General features: G+C 47.6%; 1 protein-coding gene across 1 annotated transcript; it reads left to right on the plus strand.

The window, feature by feature from the left end:
* The first annotated feature begins 1,460 nt into the window (after positions 1-1,460).
* SPATA3 (spermatogenesis associated 3) lies at positions 1,461-10,791 on the plus strand. The gene is made up of 3 exons (XM_006866799.1): positions 1,461-1,770; positions 8,775-8,946; positions 10,686-10,791. The coding sequence occupies exons 1-3, from the start codon at positions 1,461-1,463 to the stop codon at positions 10,789-10,791; spliced, it is 588 nt and encodes a 195-aa protein (XP_006866861.1).
* The last annotated feature ends 3,906 nt before the right edge of the window (positions 10,792-14,697 follow it).

Genomic DNA, 14,697 nt, shown 5'->3' on the forward strand with positions numbered 1-14,697 from the left:
TGCTCCTTGGAAACCCTATACAGGGTCGCTATGGGTCAGAATTAAATCAACAGCACTTAACAACAACAACAAATCTTTAGTAGATAAGCAGTGTTTGCGCCTCCCAGAGTTCCTTGTACAGATGCTTGTACATCGCCCCCATGTGGCCGTTCAGGAAATGACAGTACTCACCTGCATGTGTGGCAGAAGCAGAGCCTTCAGATGTGAACATGTTTCACGTGGTAACCCTAGTGTGAAGTTTGAGGCTCTTTTAAAAATACGTTTCCCTCTTCAGCCCTAAAATGAGAATCACATTGATAACTTAGGAGAAGGGCTCCTAGCTGCCCGTTTGAACCAACCAGCTTGGCACACGACAGTCACGAGTTTGAGATTTTTTTTTTTTTTTTTTCTGAACAGCTGTTATGTTCTTGAGGGAATCTGTTTCTTAAAGGCAGAGTGACAAAAGTTGGGACACCCTCCCGCCAAAAAAGCCCCACAAAGGTCCCCTTAGGTAAGGGGGGGTTGTCTAGGTTTTGGAGGAAAGAGGAACTGCTTTGTTCAGGAGAATCGGAGGGTGGGCAGGAGCTGCCAAGAAAATAGAAGTCTCTGGAAGATCAGCGCTCCCCAAAATCCAAAACCAAGTGCACAGCCATTGAGTGAATTGTGAAGCACAGTGACCTTGTAGGATAGAGCTCTGCTCCTGAGGGTTTCCAGGGGAGCAGACAGCCTCAGCTTTCTTTCTCCGAGCATCTGGAGGTTCAGCTCCCAACATTTTGTTAGCAGTTGAGCACTTAACTACTGCACTACCAAAACCAAAAACACGCCCACAAAAACTCCGCTACGTGCACCTCAATTCTGACTTGTAACCACCCTATAAGACAGAGTAGAACAGCTCCATAGGGTTTCCGAGGCTGTGAATCTTTATGGGAGCAGACTACCACATCATTCTCCTGTGGAGCGGCTGGAAGGTTTGAACCACCAACCTTTCAGTTAGCATCCCATTGCTTAACCCACTGAACCACCAGGAGCCCTGAATCTTTAGTCACGTTTAATACTAAAACTCACAACGTACTCAGTGAACGTAGATTCTATGTCATCTGTGGAGACCGGTGACAGAGCTGAGGTCACATCCAGAGTGGCCTCTGTCATGAGGACCCCAGATGGCGGTTCAGCTGCAGAACTATGGGGGCTCTGAGCTGTCACCCCAGACCTGGGAGGGGCAAGGTGGCAGCAGCCGCCCTCTACCTGCACCAATGGCTTGGGTAGAGGAAGGACACTAGACTGGGTGGCCCGAGAAGCCTGTCCCCAAGCCCTGCCGTAGGGGCCACTGGTGTTTGTGACCTCACAGGAGGGGCAGGAGTGATGTTCTCTGTGAGACCAGGGTCCAGCAGAGCCTTCCCTCAGGGGCAGAGAGCAGATGGCCCCTCCAGGAGGGAGCCGGGCAACACTCAGTTCCATGTAGGTCCACATTTGAAGTCATCATGAGGAAGGGCAAGAGGAAGAGGCCGGGTGCCAGGCGCCGAGATTCCGCCTCGCACAACTCCAGCTTGGAGTCCACCACCCCCACGTCCACCACCCCCACGAATCCCAGCTATAACTCTGCTCCCCAGTCTCCTAGCTCCACTCCCATCCCGCTGCATCCTAGCTCGGATACCAACTCGCAGCCTCTGAGCTCCGAGTCCAGTCCCCAGAACTCTGCACTCCCGGCTCTTCCAGCTCCTGAAATCAGCCAGCCCACTCAGTGTCTTTTACCTTTGGACATGAAAGCAGCCTTTCCATCTGAGAATCCAGGTGGGCCAACTTCTAGCAGGTCTAACCTTCCCCACACACACACCCCATGGGACCCTGGGGCTGCCCCAGAGGCAGGTTCTTGTAGAATAGTGATACTTAGTTAAGAGTATTCCAGCACTGTGCTTGTGGAAGAAGGCTTGGTGGCACTTTGGGTTGAGCATTGGGCTGCTAAAAGGTTGGTGGTTCAAACCCACTAGCCGTTCCTCAAGAGAGAAACATGAAATGGTCTACTCCTATAATGATTTATAGTCTCAGAAACCTTAAGGAAGAGTTCTACTCCATCCCATTATGAGTCGGAATTGACTCCAGCGGCAATGAGTTTGATGGGTGAATAGGTACTTGCAGAGTGTAAGGGATTTGGTTTTTACCTAAGTAGTCAAAATTCCTCCCTTTCCTTAGTGTCATTGAAGAAGACAGCCACACATACATAATAACATTTACTGTGGCTACTAAAATGTAATAAAACCAAGGATGCATTAATAGAAGTATATGGTTTAGAACAAGGGAGGTGGTATTTTACTCTGTTCTCATCAGGCTGTCCTTGTAAGCTGTAAGAGATGCCTAACAAATTAGTCCAAAGAGACAGTCCAGGTTGATGGGGGATGTGGGAACAGGGGAGAGCCAGGGACTGTTTGGTGTCTGAGAATTCACTGAAGGTACTGGATGGTGTCTGTCTGTCGGGGACGATGTGAGTAGACTTCTTCCATGCTGTCCCCAGAGGTGTGGCTAAGGGTCCAGGGATAGGGTTGCCTCATAAATTCCATGGCACCAGTTAAATTGGAATCCATAAATGTTAGCTATTATAATAGTTTGTGGCATAGCCAAGAGATTATTCATTGTTTATCTGAAACTGAAATTTAACAATGTATTCTGTATTTTCATGTGCTACATCTGGCGTCCTTACCCTGATGGAGCACAACAGGCAGGCAGATTTGTGCTCCCATAAAAAAAACAAAACAAAACAAAAAAATCTTTCCAACAAATTAGCTCTGTCTGAAAATGGAGTGTCTGTCTGGGAAAAGTGGTTCTCCAACTTTGTGGGGAGTCAGAGTCTGAGCAAGCACTGTCTCGTAAAGAGAGAAGTGAAGTGAAGTTTAGGAGATGGGTTAGTTACTAATACTAGTACTAGTAATGATAATGGTTGTAGCTATCCTTTATCACCAACTGCTTATTATGTACTGGGCACTCAGCTAGTTGTCTATGTTATTCTTCTCATTGGAAACTCCTATACAGTAGAAAATAATAGGAGTTTCCAATGAAAAGAATAACATAGACAATTAGCTGAGTGCCCAGTACATACTTCTCCAGAGTCCTGGCGTAGTGCTGTGAGTTAATGCACTAGACAGCAAGGTCTGTTTGAACTGAAAGATCGATGGTTCAAGCTCACCAGCCGCTCCTTGGAAACCCTATATAGGGTCACTATGAGTTGGAACCGACTCGATGATAGTTAACAACAACAATTATCTTCTCCTGGAGTCCTGTTGTACTGGACCGCTAACCACAAGGTCAGCAGTTCAAATCCACTAACCGCTCCTTGAAAACCCTATACAGTGTCACTATCAGAACCGACTTAATGGCACTTAATATCAGCAACAACATTATCATTTCCAGGGAGCACTGTGGCTCTGCAAAGTAAGCACCAGATTGTGAGCTACAGGGTCAGCAGTTCTAGCCCACCAGTTGCTCCTCAGGAGAAAGATGAGACTTTCTACTCCTGCAAAGATTTATAAGCCTTTGGAACCCTATACAGAGTCCCTATGAGTCAGAGCCAACTACATGATACAACAACAACATTATCATCTCCAAGGCGGTGCAGTGGTTAAGTGCGCCACTGCTAACCCGAAGGACAGTGGTTCAAACCCAGCAGCCACTCCTCAGAAGAAAGATGTAGTAGTCGGCTTCTGTAAAGATTTACAGCTTTGGAAACCCGATGGGACAGTCCTACTTTCTGTCCAGTAGGGTCACTGTGAGTCAGAGTCGAACGCACAGCAGTGGGTTTGTTACCATGTCCATTTTATAGATGTGTAAACCGAGGCTTGGAGAAGTCAGCTCACTCACAGTTGCGTTTCAAGTGCGGCACCTCAGAGGGCTTGCTCTTTGCCCAGGTCAGACCTTCAGGACCCAAGAGGCCTGGTGGGTTTCGGAGCTGCTCCTGAGCCCACCGTGAGCCTGTGGCTGGGCGGGCCTTGAGTCAGCCAAACTTCCGGCTTCTCCCTCTGGGATGTGAGCTTAAAACAAGTGAGAGATACAAGTGCTTGGACCCACCATAGCACCGTGATTATAGCATTTCTGTAACTGAGAATCAGACCCTGAGTGACATACGGTAATGGTTTTGAGTGCTACATTACATATTTTATATATTATCATCTACTGCTGAGATAAACGCTTCTGGATTATAGCCTTCAGAAATGGTATCTGTAGAAAGGGAATTATTTAATGAAGGCATGTGACCGTCACTCTGAGGGAAGAGGATAAATGTAAAAACTAACCATGCTTGATTTACTGAAGAGGCAAAGCAGAATATGGTGGCTTGTCCGAGGTTCCCACGGGCACCCCACCCCACCGCACCCCACCCCACACGCTTCTGTTGCCAAAGGGCTTTTCCCCTTTGAGCACCAGTTGAATGGAATGTTGGAGATAAAGGAGAAAGGTCCTAGCATGAAGAACTCCATTTCTAAAGAAAAAATGCCTTCCACGAGAAGCGTTGCAAGAATGTGGAAAAGTTGGAACCCTCACAGACCACTGGTGGGAATTTAAAATAGCAGTCGTTTTGGGAAGCAATGTGTCGTCCTGGTTGTGGTTGTTGGGTGCCAGAGTCAATTCCGACTCACAGTGACCCCATATGACAGAGGGTAACTGTCCCATCAGGGTTGTTTTCTTTTGTTTTTTTTGGGGGGGGAAGGGGCTGTAATCACACTTTGGACATGTTATCAGGAGATTCCAGTCCTTGAAGAAGGATGTCATGAATGGTAAAGTAGAGGGTAAGAGAAAAAGAGGAAGGCCCTCCAAACGATGGAGTAACACAATGGCTGGAAAAATGGGTTCAAAAGTAGGATGATAGTTAGGATGCCACAGACGGGCAATGTTGCACACTGTTGAATATGGGGTTACCATGAGTCGGAACTGATTTGAAAACAGCTAACAAAAACAATCTTCACAGCCCCAGGTTTCCAGTTCTTCTTCCCTCTGGGCCACTGTGCGGATGGATTCAAACTGCTAACTTTCCTGTTAACAGCAAAGTACCTAACGCTATACCGCCTTGTCTCCTTGAGTGACCAGCAATTCCACTCCTAGCTATGTGCCCAAGAGAAGTAAAGACATAGCCCCACACAGAAACATATACATGAATATTCATAGCATCATTATTTAAAATAGACAAAAACTGAAAACATCCCAAATGAAGGATAAACAAAACGCTGTGATCTATCCACACATGAGAACCCTGAGTGGTGCACATGGTTACCCTCTCAAGTAGTAACTGAAAAGTCTACAGTTTGAACCCACCCAGAGGCACCTTGGAAGAAAGGTCTGGTGATCTGCTTCTGAAAGGTCACAGCCTAGACAACCTCACAAAGTTCTACAGTGTAACACATGGGGCTGTTAGATTCTACCCCACCGCATACAATGGAACACTATTTGACAATAAAAAGAAATGTAGTACTGACTAGGCACTTACTGATGACTACAGCCTTCAGTATGGATAATACCTCACAACTGGACCAATAAGCAAAATTATGATGAATGGAGAAAAGATTGAAGTTGTCAAGGATTTCATTTTACTTTGACACACAGTTGAAGGACTTTTTCTACAAAGATAAGTCTCCGGTTGCAAATACCCTCACTCCAGCAGTTGAAGTTAATTTGTAAAAATAAATGATTCTCTATCCTTATAAAATCCTTTCCAGAAAAATCTCCAAGTGTGGGTGCCCCCGCTTCAACCCATCCTCAGCTGTAAGCATTAGAGCAAGTTATCAGGGACCTGTTTCCATAATTGCTCTTGGACAGGCTGGGTGGGAAGAGGAAGCAGTCCAAGACATCCTTCGTTCATTGGTCTCTATTTACCCCTTTAAAGTGTATATATTATTGTTTTTAGTATGTTGTTGTTAAGTGTCATTGAGTCAGTTCCAACTCACAGCCAGTGTGTTTGAACCACTGACCTTACAGTTCAAACCAACCTTGTGGGCCAGTGCTTAACCCTACAGTGCTACACTAAGACTCTTAGTAGGATTGAACTGCAGACCTTATGGTAAGTAATCCAGGGTTCATCCTACAGTTTGACCTGGAGCACAATAAAGATTATCTACATGGACTCAGGAGCTCTGGTAGCATAATGAGTTACGAGTCAGGCTGCTAACCGCAAGGTCAGCAATTCGAAACTACCAGTTACTCTTCTAGAGACAGATGAAAATTTCTGCTCCTGTAAAGATTTAGAGCCTTGGAAACCCTATACAGGGTTGCTATGAGTCAGAACTAACTCGAGGGCACACCAGACCACAATTAGGCCATATGTCCCCTACTCCCACTCCCTGAAAATATCCAACCTAGTCAAGATATTCACCTAGGAGCCCAGAGGGCCGGAGTTCCTGATGGGTGACCTTTACCTCCACTGCAGGGAGCCACTGGGCACTGCTCTGCTACCGGGAGATGTATCAGGAATATCTGCTATTTTAGGGAAGATGGACTTCTTCAGTAAAGCAATTCTATTTTTTTTTTTTTTTTTTAAGGGAGGTTAAATTGGGTTATAAGGCGCTCTGGTAGCGTAGTAGTTACGAATCAGTCTGTGAACCACAGGTCAGCAGCTTGAAACTACCAGCTGTTCATGGGAGAAAGATGAGGCTTTCTGCTCCCGTAAAGATTTACAGCCTCGGAAACCCTGTACAAGGTTGCTATGAGTCAGAACCGACTCCGCAGCACATAACAACAACAACAAATTGAGTTATGTGAAAGATACCCTAATTTTTTTTTTTTTTTAAATAAAAATCTTGTAGAACCTTGTACTCCCACATTCCAGGAGAAACCTTGTGGGGCCGATCTAGCAGAAAGTATGCCAGGTCTGCCTGGAGCTTAAAAACGAGTTGTCATTGAGTCCATTCCAACATGTGAGAGTAGAGCTGGACTCCACAGGGTTATTGATGCTGATTTTTCAGAAGTGGATCATCAGACCTTTCTTCCGATGGACTTCAACCTCCAACCTTTGGTTAGCAGCCAAGAATGTTAACCCTTTACACCACCCAGGACTCTCTTACAGAGCTTCCAGTTGGAAGAATCTGTAATTTTAGCAAGAACTGAGGACTTCAGAAACTGCACAAGAATGCATTGTCCAGTCAACAGAAGAGTGCGCCATCTCCCAGTATTCTGGGGATTGAGTTCAGGGAAGGACACACACAGAAGAAACGTTTGGGGCAATTATTTCCAGGGGGAGGAAAGATTAAAGTTGTCAAAGACTTCATTTTGCTCAGATCAACCATCAACACTCATCTAACCAATAGTGAAGCAATCAGATGACGTATTGCATTAGGCAGATCTGCTGCACAAGACCTCTTTGAAGTGTTCAAGAGCAAAGATGCCACTTTGAGGACAAAGGTACATCTGAACCAAGCCATGGTATTTACAGTAACGTCATATGCATGTGTGAAAGTTGGAAAAGAAGAATAAGAAGCTCATAGAAGAATTGATGCATTTGAGTTATGGTGTTGGAGGCCAATATTAAAAGTACCATGGACTGCCATACAAACTGTATCAGAAGAACAGCCAGAATGCTCCCTAGAAGCCAGAATGACCAGACTTTTTTTTTTTTTTTAACTTCATACATATTATCAGGAGGGACCAGTGACTGGAGAAGGACATCATGCTTGATAAAGTGGAGGGTCAGAGAAAAAGAGGAAGACCCCCCCAACTCGATGTATTGACACAGTGATATCATCAATGGGCTCAAGCGTAGCAACGATTGTGAGATTGACGCTGGACCGGGTGGTGTTTCATTCTGTTGTGAATAAAGTCGCTATGGATCGACTCAACAGCACCTAACAACAACAAAAACTAGAGGAGTCCTGGTATGGTGCTGTAGGATAAGCACTGGACTGCTAACTGTGTGGTTGGCAGCTCAGACTTCTTCAGGGTTGTTCCTCTGAAACCCTATGCAGGGTCGATGTGAGTCTGAACTGACTTGACAACACTTAACAACAACAAAATGAAAGCACTGGTTGTCTTCTGGAACAATGACATGAGACAGCCTGGAAGCAATTTCTGGACTCCCAGAGTGGCCTTTCACAGAGGAGCTGTCACCTGCTCTGTCACTTTCTGGGAATTCCATGGAAAACACTGACTTGAGAGTGAGAAACCCTAAAGTTCACTTTGGCAGTGGGCTTGCTATAAGGTGTGGGAGTGGGGGAGGAACAACAACAGAAAAACAGTTGTCCTCCGGTTGACTTCAACTCACAGTGTCCCTATTGTGTCAGAGTGCCACTACGCTCCTTAGGGTATTCAGTGCTGTGGTCTTTCAGAAGTGGACCACCAGATCTTTCTTCTGAGGCACCTCGGGGTGAACTCAAACTCCCAACCTTTCAATTCACTGTAGGAGAACCACTGGGCTGCTTATCAATTAGCAGCCAAGTGCTTAATCGTTTGCAACACCTGAGAGCCCACCCCTTAAGTTCTTTAAACCTCAGTTTCCTTATTTGTAAAATCAGAATACTAACGTATTTGATAGGGTCCGTCTGACAGTTAAATGAGATGGATGATGGTGTGAATGACTAGATGTGTAAGCCACTGTGTTCTTGTCCTTCCCAGGGTGTTCCAGCCCATAGAACCACCATTTCCCCAGACAGCCCTGTCCTGTTTGTTAAGGGAATGCTTTCTTGGAGAACTGCCTTCCTCATGTCCTCGATGGCTCCGTTAAGTCCTGGGTTTCCTGTGAAACCAATCACTGTGGCGCCTGAGCCTTTCCTACACGTGTCTTCGGGGCTCTCCCCCCAGCTCACCTCTTTCCTTTTCTGTCCACCCAGGGCCTCTGACCCCAGTGGGCCCGCACTCCTGCGCCTGCGTGCCCTGCCCAGGCAGCTCTGCCTGCTGCCGTCATCTGGGGCAGTGCCACAGCCGTATCTGCGATACCCTGATGCCCCGGGACTGGCATCCCCTCCCAGGGAGAGGAATCCCGAGCCTCCTCACTTTCTACAGGTTCCATGCATGTGGGGGGCTGGAGCCTCGGGGCGCATATTGTCCAGAGGGGCTCTGGTGGCATGGTGGGTTAAGTGTTGCCTAGCTGGCCAGCAGGTCGGAACTTTAAACCCACCAGCTACTCCAAGGGAGCATGATGTGACAGTTGGCTTCCCTAAAGATTTGCAGCCGTAGAAATGCTAGGGAGCAGTTCCACTCTGTCCCAGAGGGTCGCTGTGAGTCAGAATCCCTTCAGCGGCAGTGGGTTTAAGCATCGTATGTAACTTCCTCCTGAGGATCAGGAGCCCCAAAGACTTTTCTCCAGGACTCTAAGCCATTCCAGGTTGACCCCCTGCTAAGAATTTGGCTCTCCACCCCAGATATACTGAATCCAAATCTACATCTTCACTAGATGCCCAGGTGTATAAGTCCCCCACCTGAGTTGAGTGAGGGTCTTATGCTCTATTACCCACTAATTCCATCAAGGAAGGGCTGCCCACCAGTCACCATGCTTGACTTTAATAATCTTTACCTCCCACACATGTATGGAGCCGTTCCTTCAAGTGACAAATATGTCATGTTTTCATATCCTTAACCCACAAGTGTTATTGAGAAATACCCACTCTGCACCAAATACTAGGCCAGGCACACAATGAAGGAAACATTGACCCTTAAACCAGGGTAGTCCACACGGTACATTACGACCCAAGAGGAAGAGCAGCATTTCAGGAGAGAATTGTCCCTTTTGAATGGAGCTGCAATGAACAACAATGGTGTTTGAACTGAACCTGAGAGGCTTTCAAGGTCCTCTAGGGCCTAAAAGAAAAAGGGAGACCATTCTAGGTAGAAGAAAACGGCCAACACCAGGCTCAGAATTAGAAAAGTGAGCGGAGAGGGCGAGGGAATCCAGTTTGGCCAGGGTGAGATGTGTTTTACGGTTCAAACTGAAACATCTGCCCTCAAATTCTTAGCACTCTCAGTGGAGTCTAACAGTGACCTTGGTTTTAAATATGATGGGGCTTCTAAAAGCTGGTAGAAAAATGGAATTAAAAAATAGTCGTTTTTCCACCAACTTTTTGAAGCCCCCTCCTACATTGTCATGTTACATGAGAATCTCTATCATTCTCGTGTCACTGTGGGATAAGCACTGGACTGCGGAACCAGGAAGTCAGCAAACCCACCAGCTACTCCTTGGAAACCCTACAGAGGGTTGCTATAAGTCAGAACTGACTTGACGGCACTGAACAACAGCATTCATTGGGTAGTGTCTTTTTTTTTAGATGTCTTCCTTGAATCCTTGAAGTTTTTGACACAATCATATACAAGGGGACTACAAAAGTTTGTGGGAAAATCCACTCTTTTAATTCTGTTTTTCTGCAAACTTTTGGAAGCCCCCTCAGATTGCCCTGGCTTGTGTGGTAGAAGCCCCTTAGGGCTTCCTCAACTCTGAAGTGAAGCTAGCTGGTGGGGCCTACTTCACAGGTTATTGTGAGGAGCAGATGCTGGTGTGGGGTCTCACTCAGTGGCCGCTCGGGGCTCCACCACCTTCCTTCCCCTCTGAGTGTCCAGAGGTGCTGTGCCCCAGCCAGCTGGTTTAGATCCTGGGGGTCCAGGGTGCTGGTAGTGGTGGGGAGAGTTCAGGAGGATGGATGGGGGGGGAGATGGGTGTCCCTGTGGTCCTGAGGGGTCCCACAATTCCAGATTTCCCCAGACCTGTGGCCGACACTCACACCCCGTGTGCTTTCTGCATTGCTTTACAGAAGATCTGGAAGAAAACATTCATTCTACCGTAGCGCACGCGCTCCAGGCTCTCGGGACCGCTGCTGTGGCTCTGGGAATCCTGGGAGCTGCTTTCTACACCATTGAGTCCTTGTGAGCCAGCCCCAGTCCTCGTCCGGCAGGTGTGGCCCCCTCCTGCCCCCTGCCGTTGCCGGAAATCCCCCCAAAGCCCCCGACACACAGTCCCTGTAGCGCCCACCCCTTACAGAAAGGAGGTGGTCTTTCCAGCTCAACCAATCTCCCCAGCTTCTCAAGGAAACCAGCGGCCAGTGGGAGCCCAATGATTGGATCCTGACCCCAGAGACTGTCTGAACGTCTCTCAGGATTATCAAGATAATTAGGGTTATCAAGCTATAGCCCCCTACACCCTCAGGGTCAGTATCCTAGTACGAATCAGGTCCCCCCTCCCCCCATGTGCAGAGTAGAGCTTTGCTCTGTAGGATTTTCAGTGGCTGCTTTTTTGAGAAGTCGATTGCCAGTCTTTTCTTCTGAGGGGCCTGTGGGTGGATTGGATACTCCACACTTTTCCACACACAGCTAACATGTTAACCGGGTGCACACCCTTGGGACTTCTGGACCCATTCCACGAAGCTTAGTTCCCCCTGATGGCTGACTCCTTAAGCCACGGGTTTGACTTTGGGCCCTGCGCCCTGAATGCTTAAGGTTTTGGTTCTTCCTTCTTGGGAAGTTCTGGGTCCAGTTGAAACTGCCCGGGAACCAAACATTGTCCCCATAGCAGAGGTATGTATCAGCTCTCCCATTCTCCATTAACCTCTTCGTGTCGAACTGCTCTGGTGCAGACTGACCTCAGGCAGGGTCCTTTCGAGTCCCTAGAGCCTACTGCTGGCCATTCTGAGAGGGCTTTTCCCCAGTGACCCATAGTGACCCAGTGCTTTTTTCCGGTGGCTGCTTGGCTGCCTGTGCTTGGGATAATGCTAATTGCTTGGACTCTGTCCCAGGGCAGGGGACGGGGGTGTGCTGCAGGGTCCTCGCTTACACGAGAGGTCTGCTTACTCAGAAACTTCCAGAAATGTCAATGCAGGAGCCTGGACACAAGCCTAGTGTCTCCCACCCACCTCCCCAGCCCCACACACATCTGTGTAGAGAATGGGTGCAGTTCTCAAGTTTCAGTACCAGGCTCTGGGAGGGAGAATGGCATGGTCAGGATGGAGACTTATGGCTACCAGCCAGCCAAGGCTGGGTGGGAATTTGAGGATGGGGGCTGGCAACTCTTTCCACAGGAGACAGGCCAGAAGGCAGAGTTTAGATGGGAAAGTGCCCGTTCAGTAAATGATTAAGTATGTGTTGTACACCTACTGTTTGCTTCAGGAGTAACCAAAGCAGATAAGGGCTCTCTCCTGAGGGAGCCCACATCCTAGTGGGAACAGACAACCCACACGTCACCCAATAAATAGGGTCATTTTATTCATGTGACCACAGAAATAGAGACTGGGCACAGAGGGGTCGGGAGCAGCAGTGGAAGCTACTTTAGGGGAGACAGGTCATAAAGGGTTCTGGGAGGAGGTGGAAGAGCCTGTATGGGGTTAGGACCCAGCCCTGTGAAAATCCAAGGGAAGAGTGTTCTGTGCAAGGGGCACAGCAGATACAATGATGCTGCGGCAGGAAAGAGTCAGATGTGTGGGGGGACCGGACAAGAGGCCATTGTGGTAGGAGTTTGGTGAGGGAGGGGAGAGGCCAGGGAAGGCAGAGGCCGGATCAGGCAGAGCTTTGGGGTTTCCATGGAAGCAGAGCCTTATGTAGCACTTTCTGTATGAATGCGTTGTGCCTCCAGTCACAGACAGCAGCTCACGCAGGTCATTTAGATTTGAGAACAGCCCCAGCACTTGTTGGGTAGAAAATGAATGGGAAGGTGGTGAGGAGCCAGAAGACCAGGTAGGAGATGCGTGTACTAGTCCTGACCGCTGAAGGAGGGGCCAGACTTGGGCCAGGGTGATGGCTGTGGAGGGGAAGGACAGGTATGTTAGGGAGGTAGACTCAACAAATTGTGCTGACAAATTGGACGGAATGATGAGGGAGAGGGAAGCCTCAAGGACAAACCCAAGGTCAGAACACCATCGCAGATGAGTGAGGCAGCCACGGAAGGGGATGGAAACCAAGGAATCTGTTTTGTGGTTAATGCTGAGATGTCCAACCACCAAATGGGGCGACAATGGTAGTCCAGTGGTAAAATTCTCACCTTCTAAGCAGGAGACCTTGCTTGCTGAAAGTGAAGAGGATTTAAAACATTTACTGGTGAAGATCAAAGAGCACAGCCTTCGGTATAGATTACATCTCAATGTCAAGAAAACAAAAATCCTCACCACTGGATCAATAAACAACATTCTTATCAACAGAGAAAAGATTGAAGTTGTCAAGGACTTCATTCTTCTTGGATCAACTATCAACACTCAAGGAAGCAGCAGTCAAGAAATCAAATGACGTATTGCATTAGGCAAATCTGCTGCACAAGACCTTTTTAAAGTGTTGAAGAGCAAAGAGGTCAGCTTGAGGACTAAGGTGTGCCTGACCCAAGCCATGGTATTTTCAATCACCTCATATGCATGCGAAAGCTGGACAGTGAATAAGGAAGACCGTAGAAGAATTGATGCTTTTGAGTTAGGGTGTTGGAGGAGAATATTGAAAGAGCCATGGGCTGCCAAAAGAACCAATAGATCCATTTTGGAAGAAGTGCAGACAGTTCCCTGCCCCCTGGTGATTGTTGGTATATATTAAGGTGCTTTGTAAGCTGGGTGGGTGCCCCTACCAGGGGCTACACTCCGATGTCTTTTTTTTTTTAAATCAAGGTTGTAAAATGAAAGTATGTTTTGGTAGGTTTCCGAATGCCAACTAGACATAGGAAGACTTGATACGTGTATTTTAAATCAGATTACTTGGGGCTGCAAATTTCAGAAAACCTAATTCCAAACAGTAATGAGAAGGCTATCTCATCACAAGACCCACTGAGGGTGCCTGAGCGGGTGAATTCAACACTGGCAGCAGGGACTTCTTAGCTGTCTGTTTGGTCACCTCTAGCAGATGGCAGGCCACTTCCCCTCGTGGGCAAGATGGCTGGAGGAGTGCCCAGAATTGCTTCCTCATCTGCCCACTGCTAGAGGCAGGAGAAAGGGCACCTCTCCGTAGTGTTGTTCTTAACCCAGAAGCCTCCTCCCTAGCAGATTTGCTTCCACACCTCATTGGTGTGACATGCCCCTGAATTGGGTCTCATGCTCCTTAAGCAAATGACTAGCAAAAGGAGTTGGATTCACATGAATAGATTAGGCCAGTCTAGATCTGTGGTGGCACAAAGGGTTGTTGATCTATGATGACTAACATTGTAAACCCATCCAGCGGCACCGTGGAATAAAGGTCTGGCTGTCGACTTCCATAAAGATTGTTGTTGGTGTGAAGTGCCATCAAGTCAGTTCCAACTCATAGTGACCCTGTATGGTATTTCTGAGGAGCAGCTGGTAGATTTGAACCATTGATCTTGTGGCTCAAACTGACCTTGTGGTCCCCACATTATCCTGTAGTACCTCACCAGGACTCCTCCATAAAATTGCACCCGGAACCATTGTACTCTGTATCCTATGGGGTCACCAGGAATTGGAATCAAGTATAGAAGTGGGTTTGGCGGTTGTTTAATTACCTCCACATTCTACACCAAGGACTGGGGCTGGGATGACTTTCCTCTGGCACAAGGTCAAGCAAAGGAGGGATGCATTCTAACAAAATGGTGCTCCTGCCAGCAAGGAAGAAGTGACAGTGGATTAGGATGAGGGACACCTGTATCAGGCAAGAGTATTTTTCAAGCTAATAGGGTTGTTTGAATCCTGGTGTAGCGCTGCATGATAACACGCTAGACTGGAAGGTTGGCTTGAACCTGAAGGTCAGTGACTTAAACTCATCCGCTGTTTCTTGGACACCCTATACAGTGTCGCTGAGTCGGAACCAACTCAATAGTACTTACAACAATAGGGTCACTGGGCGCAGGAT

This window comes from Chrysochloris asiatica, unplaced genomic scaffold (genome assembly GCF_000296735.1).
Source record: "Chrysochloris asiatica unplaced genomic scaffold, ChrAsi1.0 scaffold00096, whole genome shotgun sequence".
NCBI classification, from domain to species: Eukaryota; Metazoa; Chordata; class Mammalia; order Afrosoricida; family Chrysochloridae; genus Chrysochloris; species Chrysochloris asiatica.

Coding starts and splice junctions, on each gene's coding strand:
- SPATA3 (XM_006866799.1), top strand. CDS start 1,461: ATGAGGAAGGGCAAGAGGAAGAGGCCGGGTGCCAGGCGCCGAGATTCC. Junction 1,771..8,774: donor CTTTCCATCTGAGAATCCAG/GTGGGCCAACTT, acceptor CTGTCCACCCAG/GGCCTCTGACCCCAGTGGGC. Junction 8,947..10,685: donor AGCCTCCTCACTTTCTACAG/GTTCCATGCATG, acceptor ATTGCTTTACAG/AAGATCTGGAAGAAAACATT.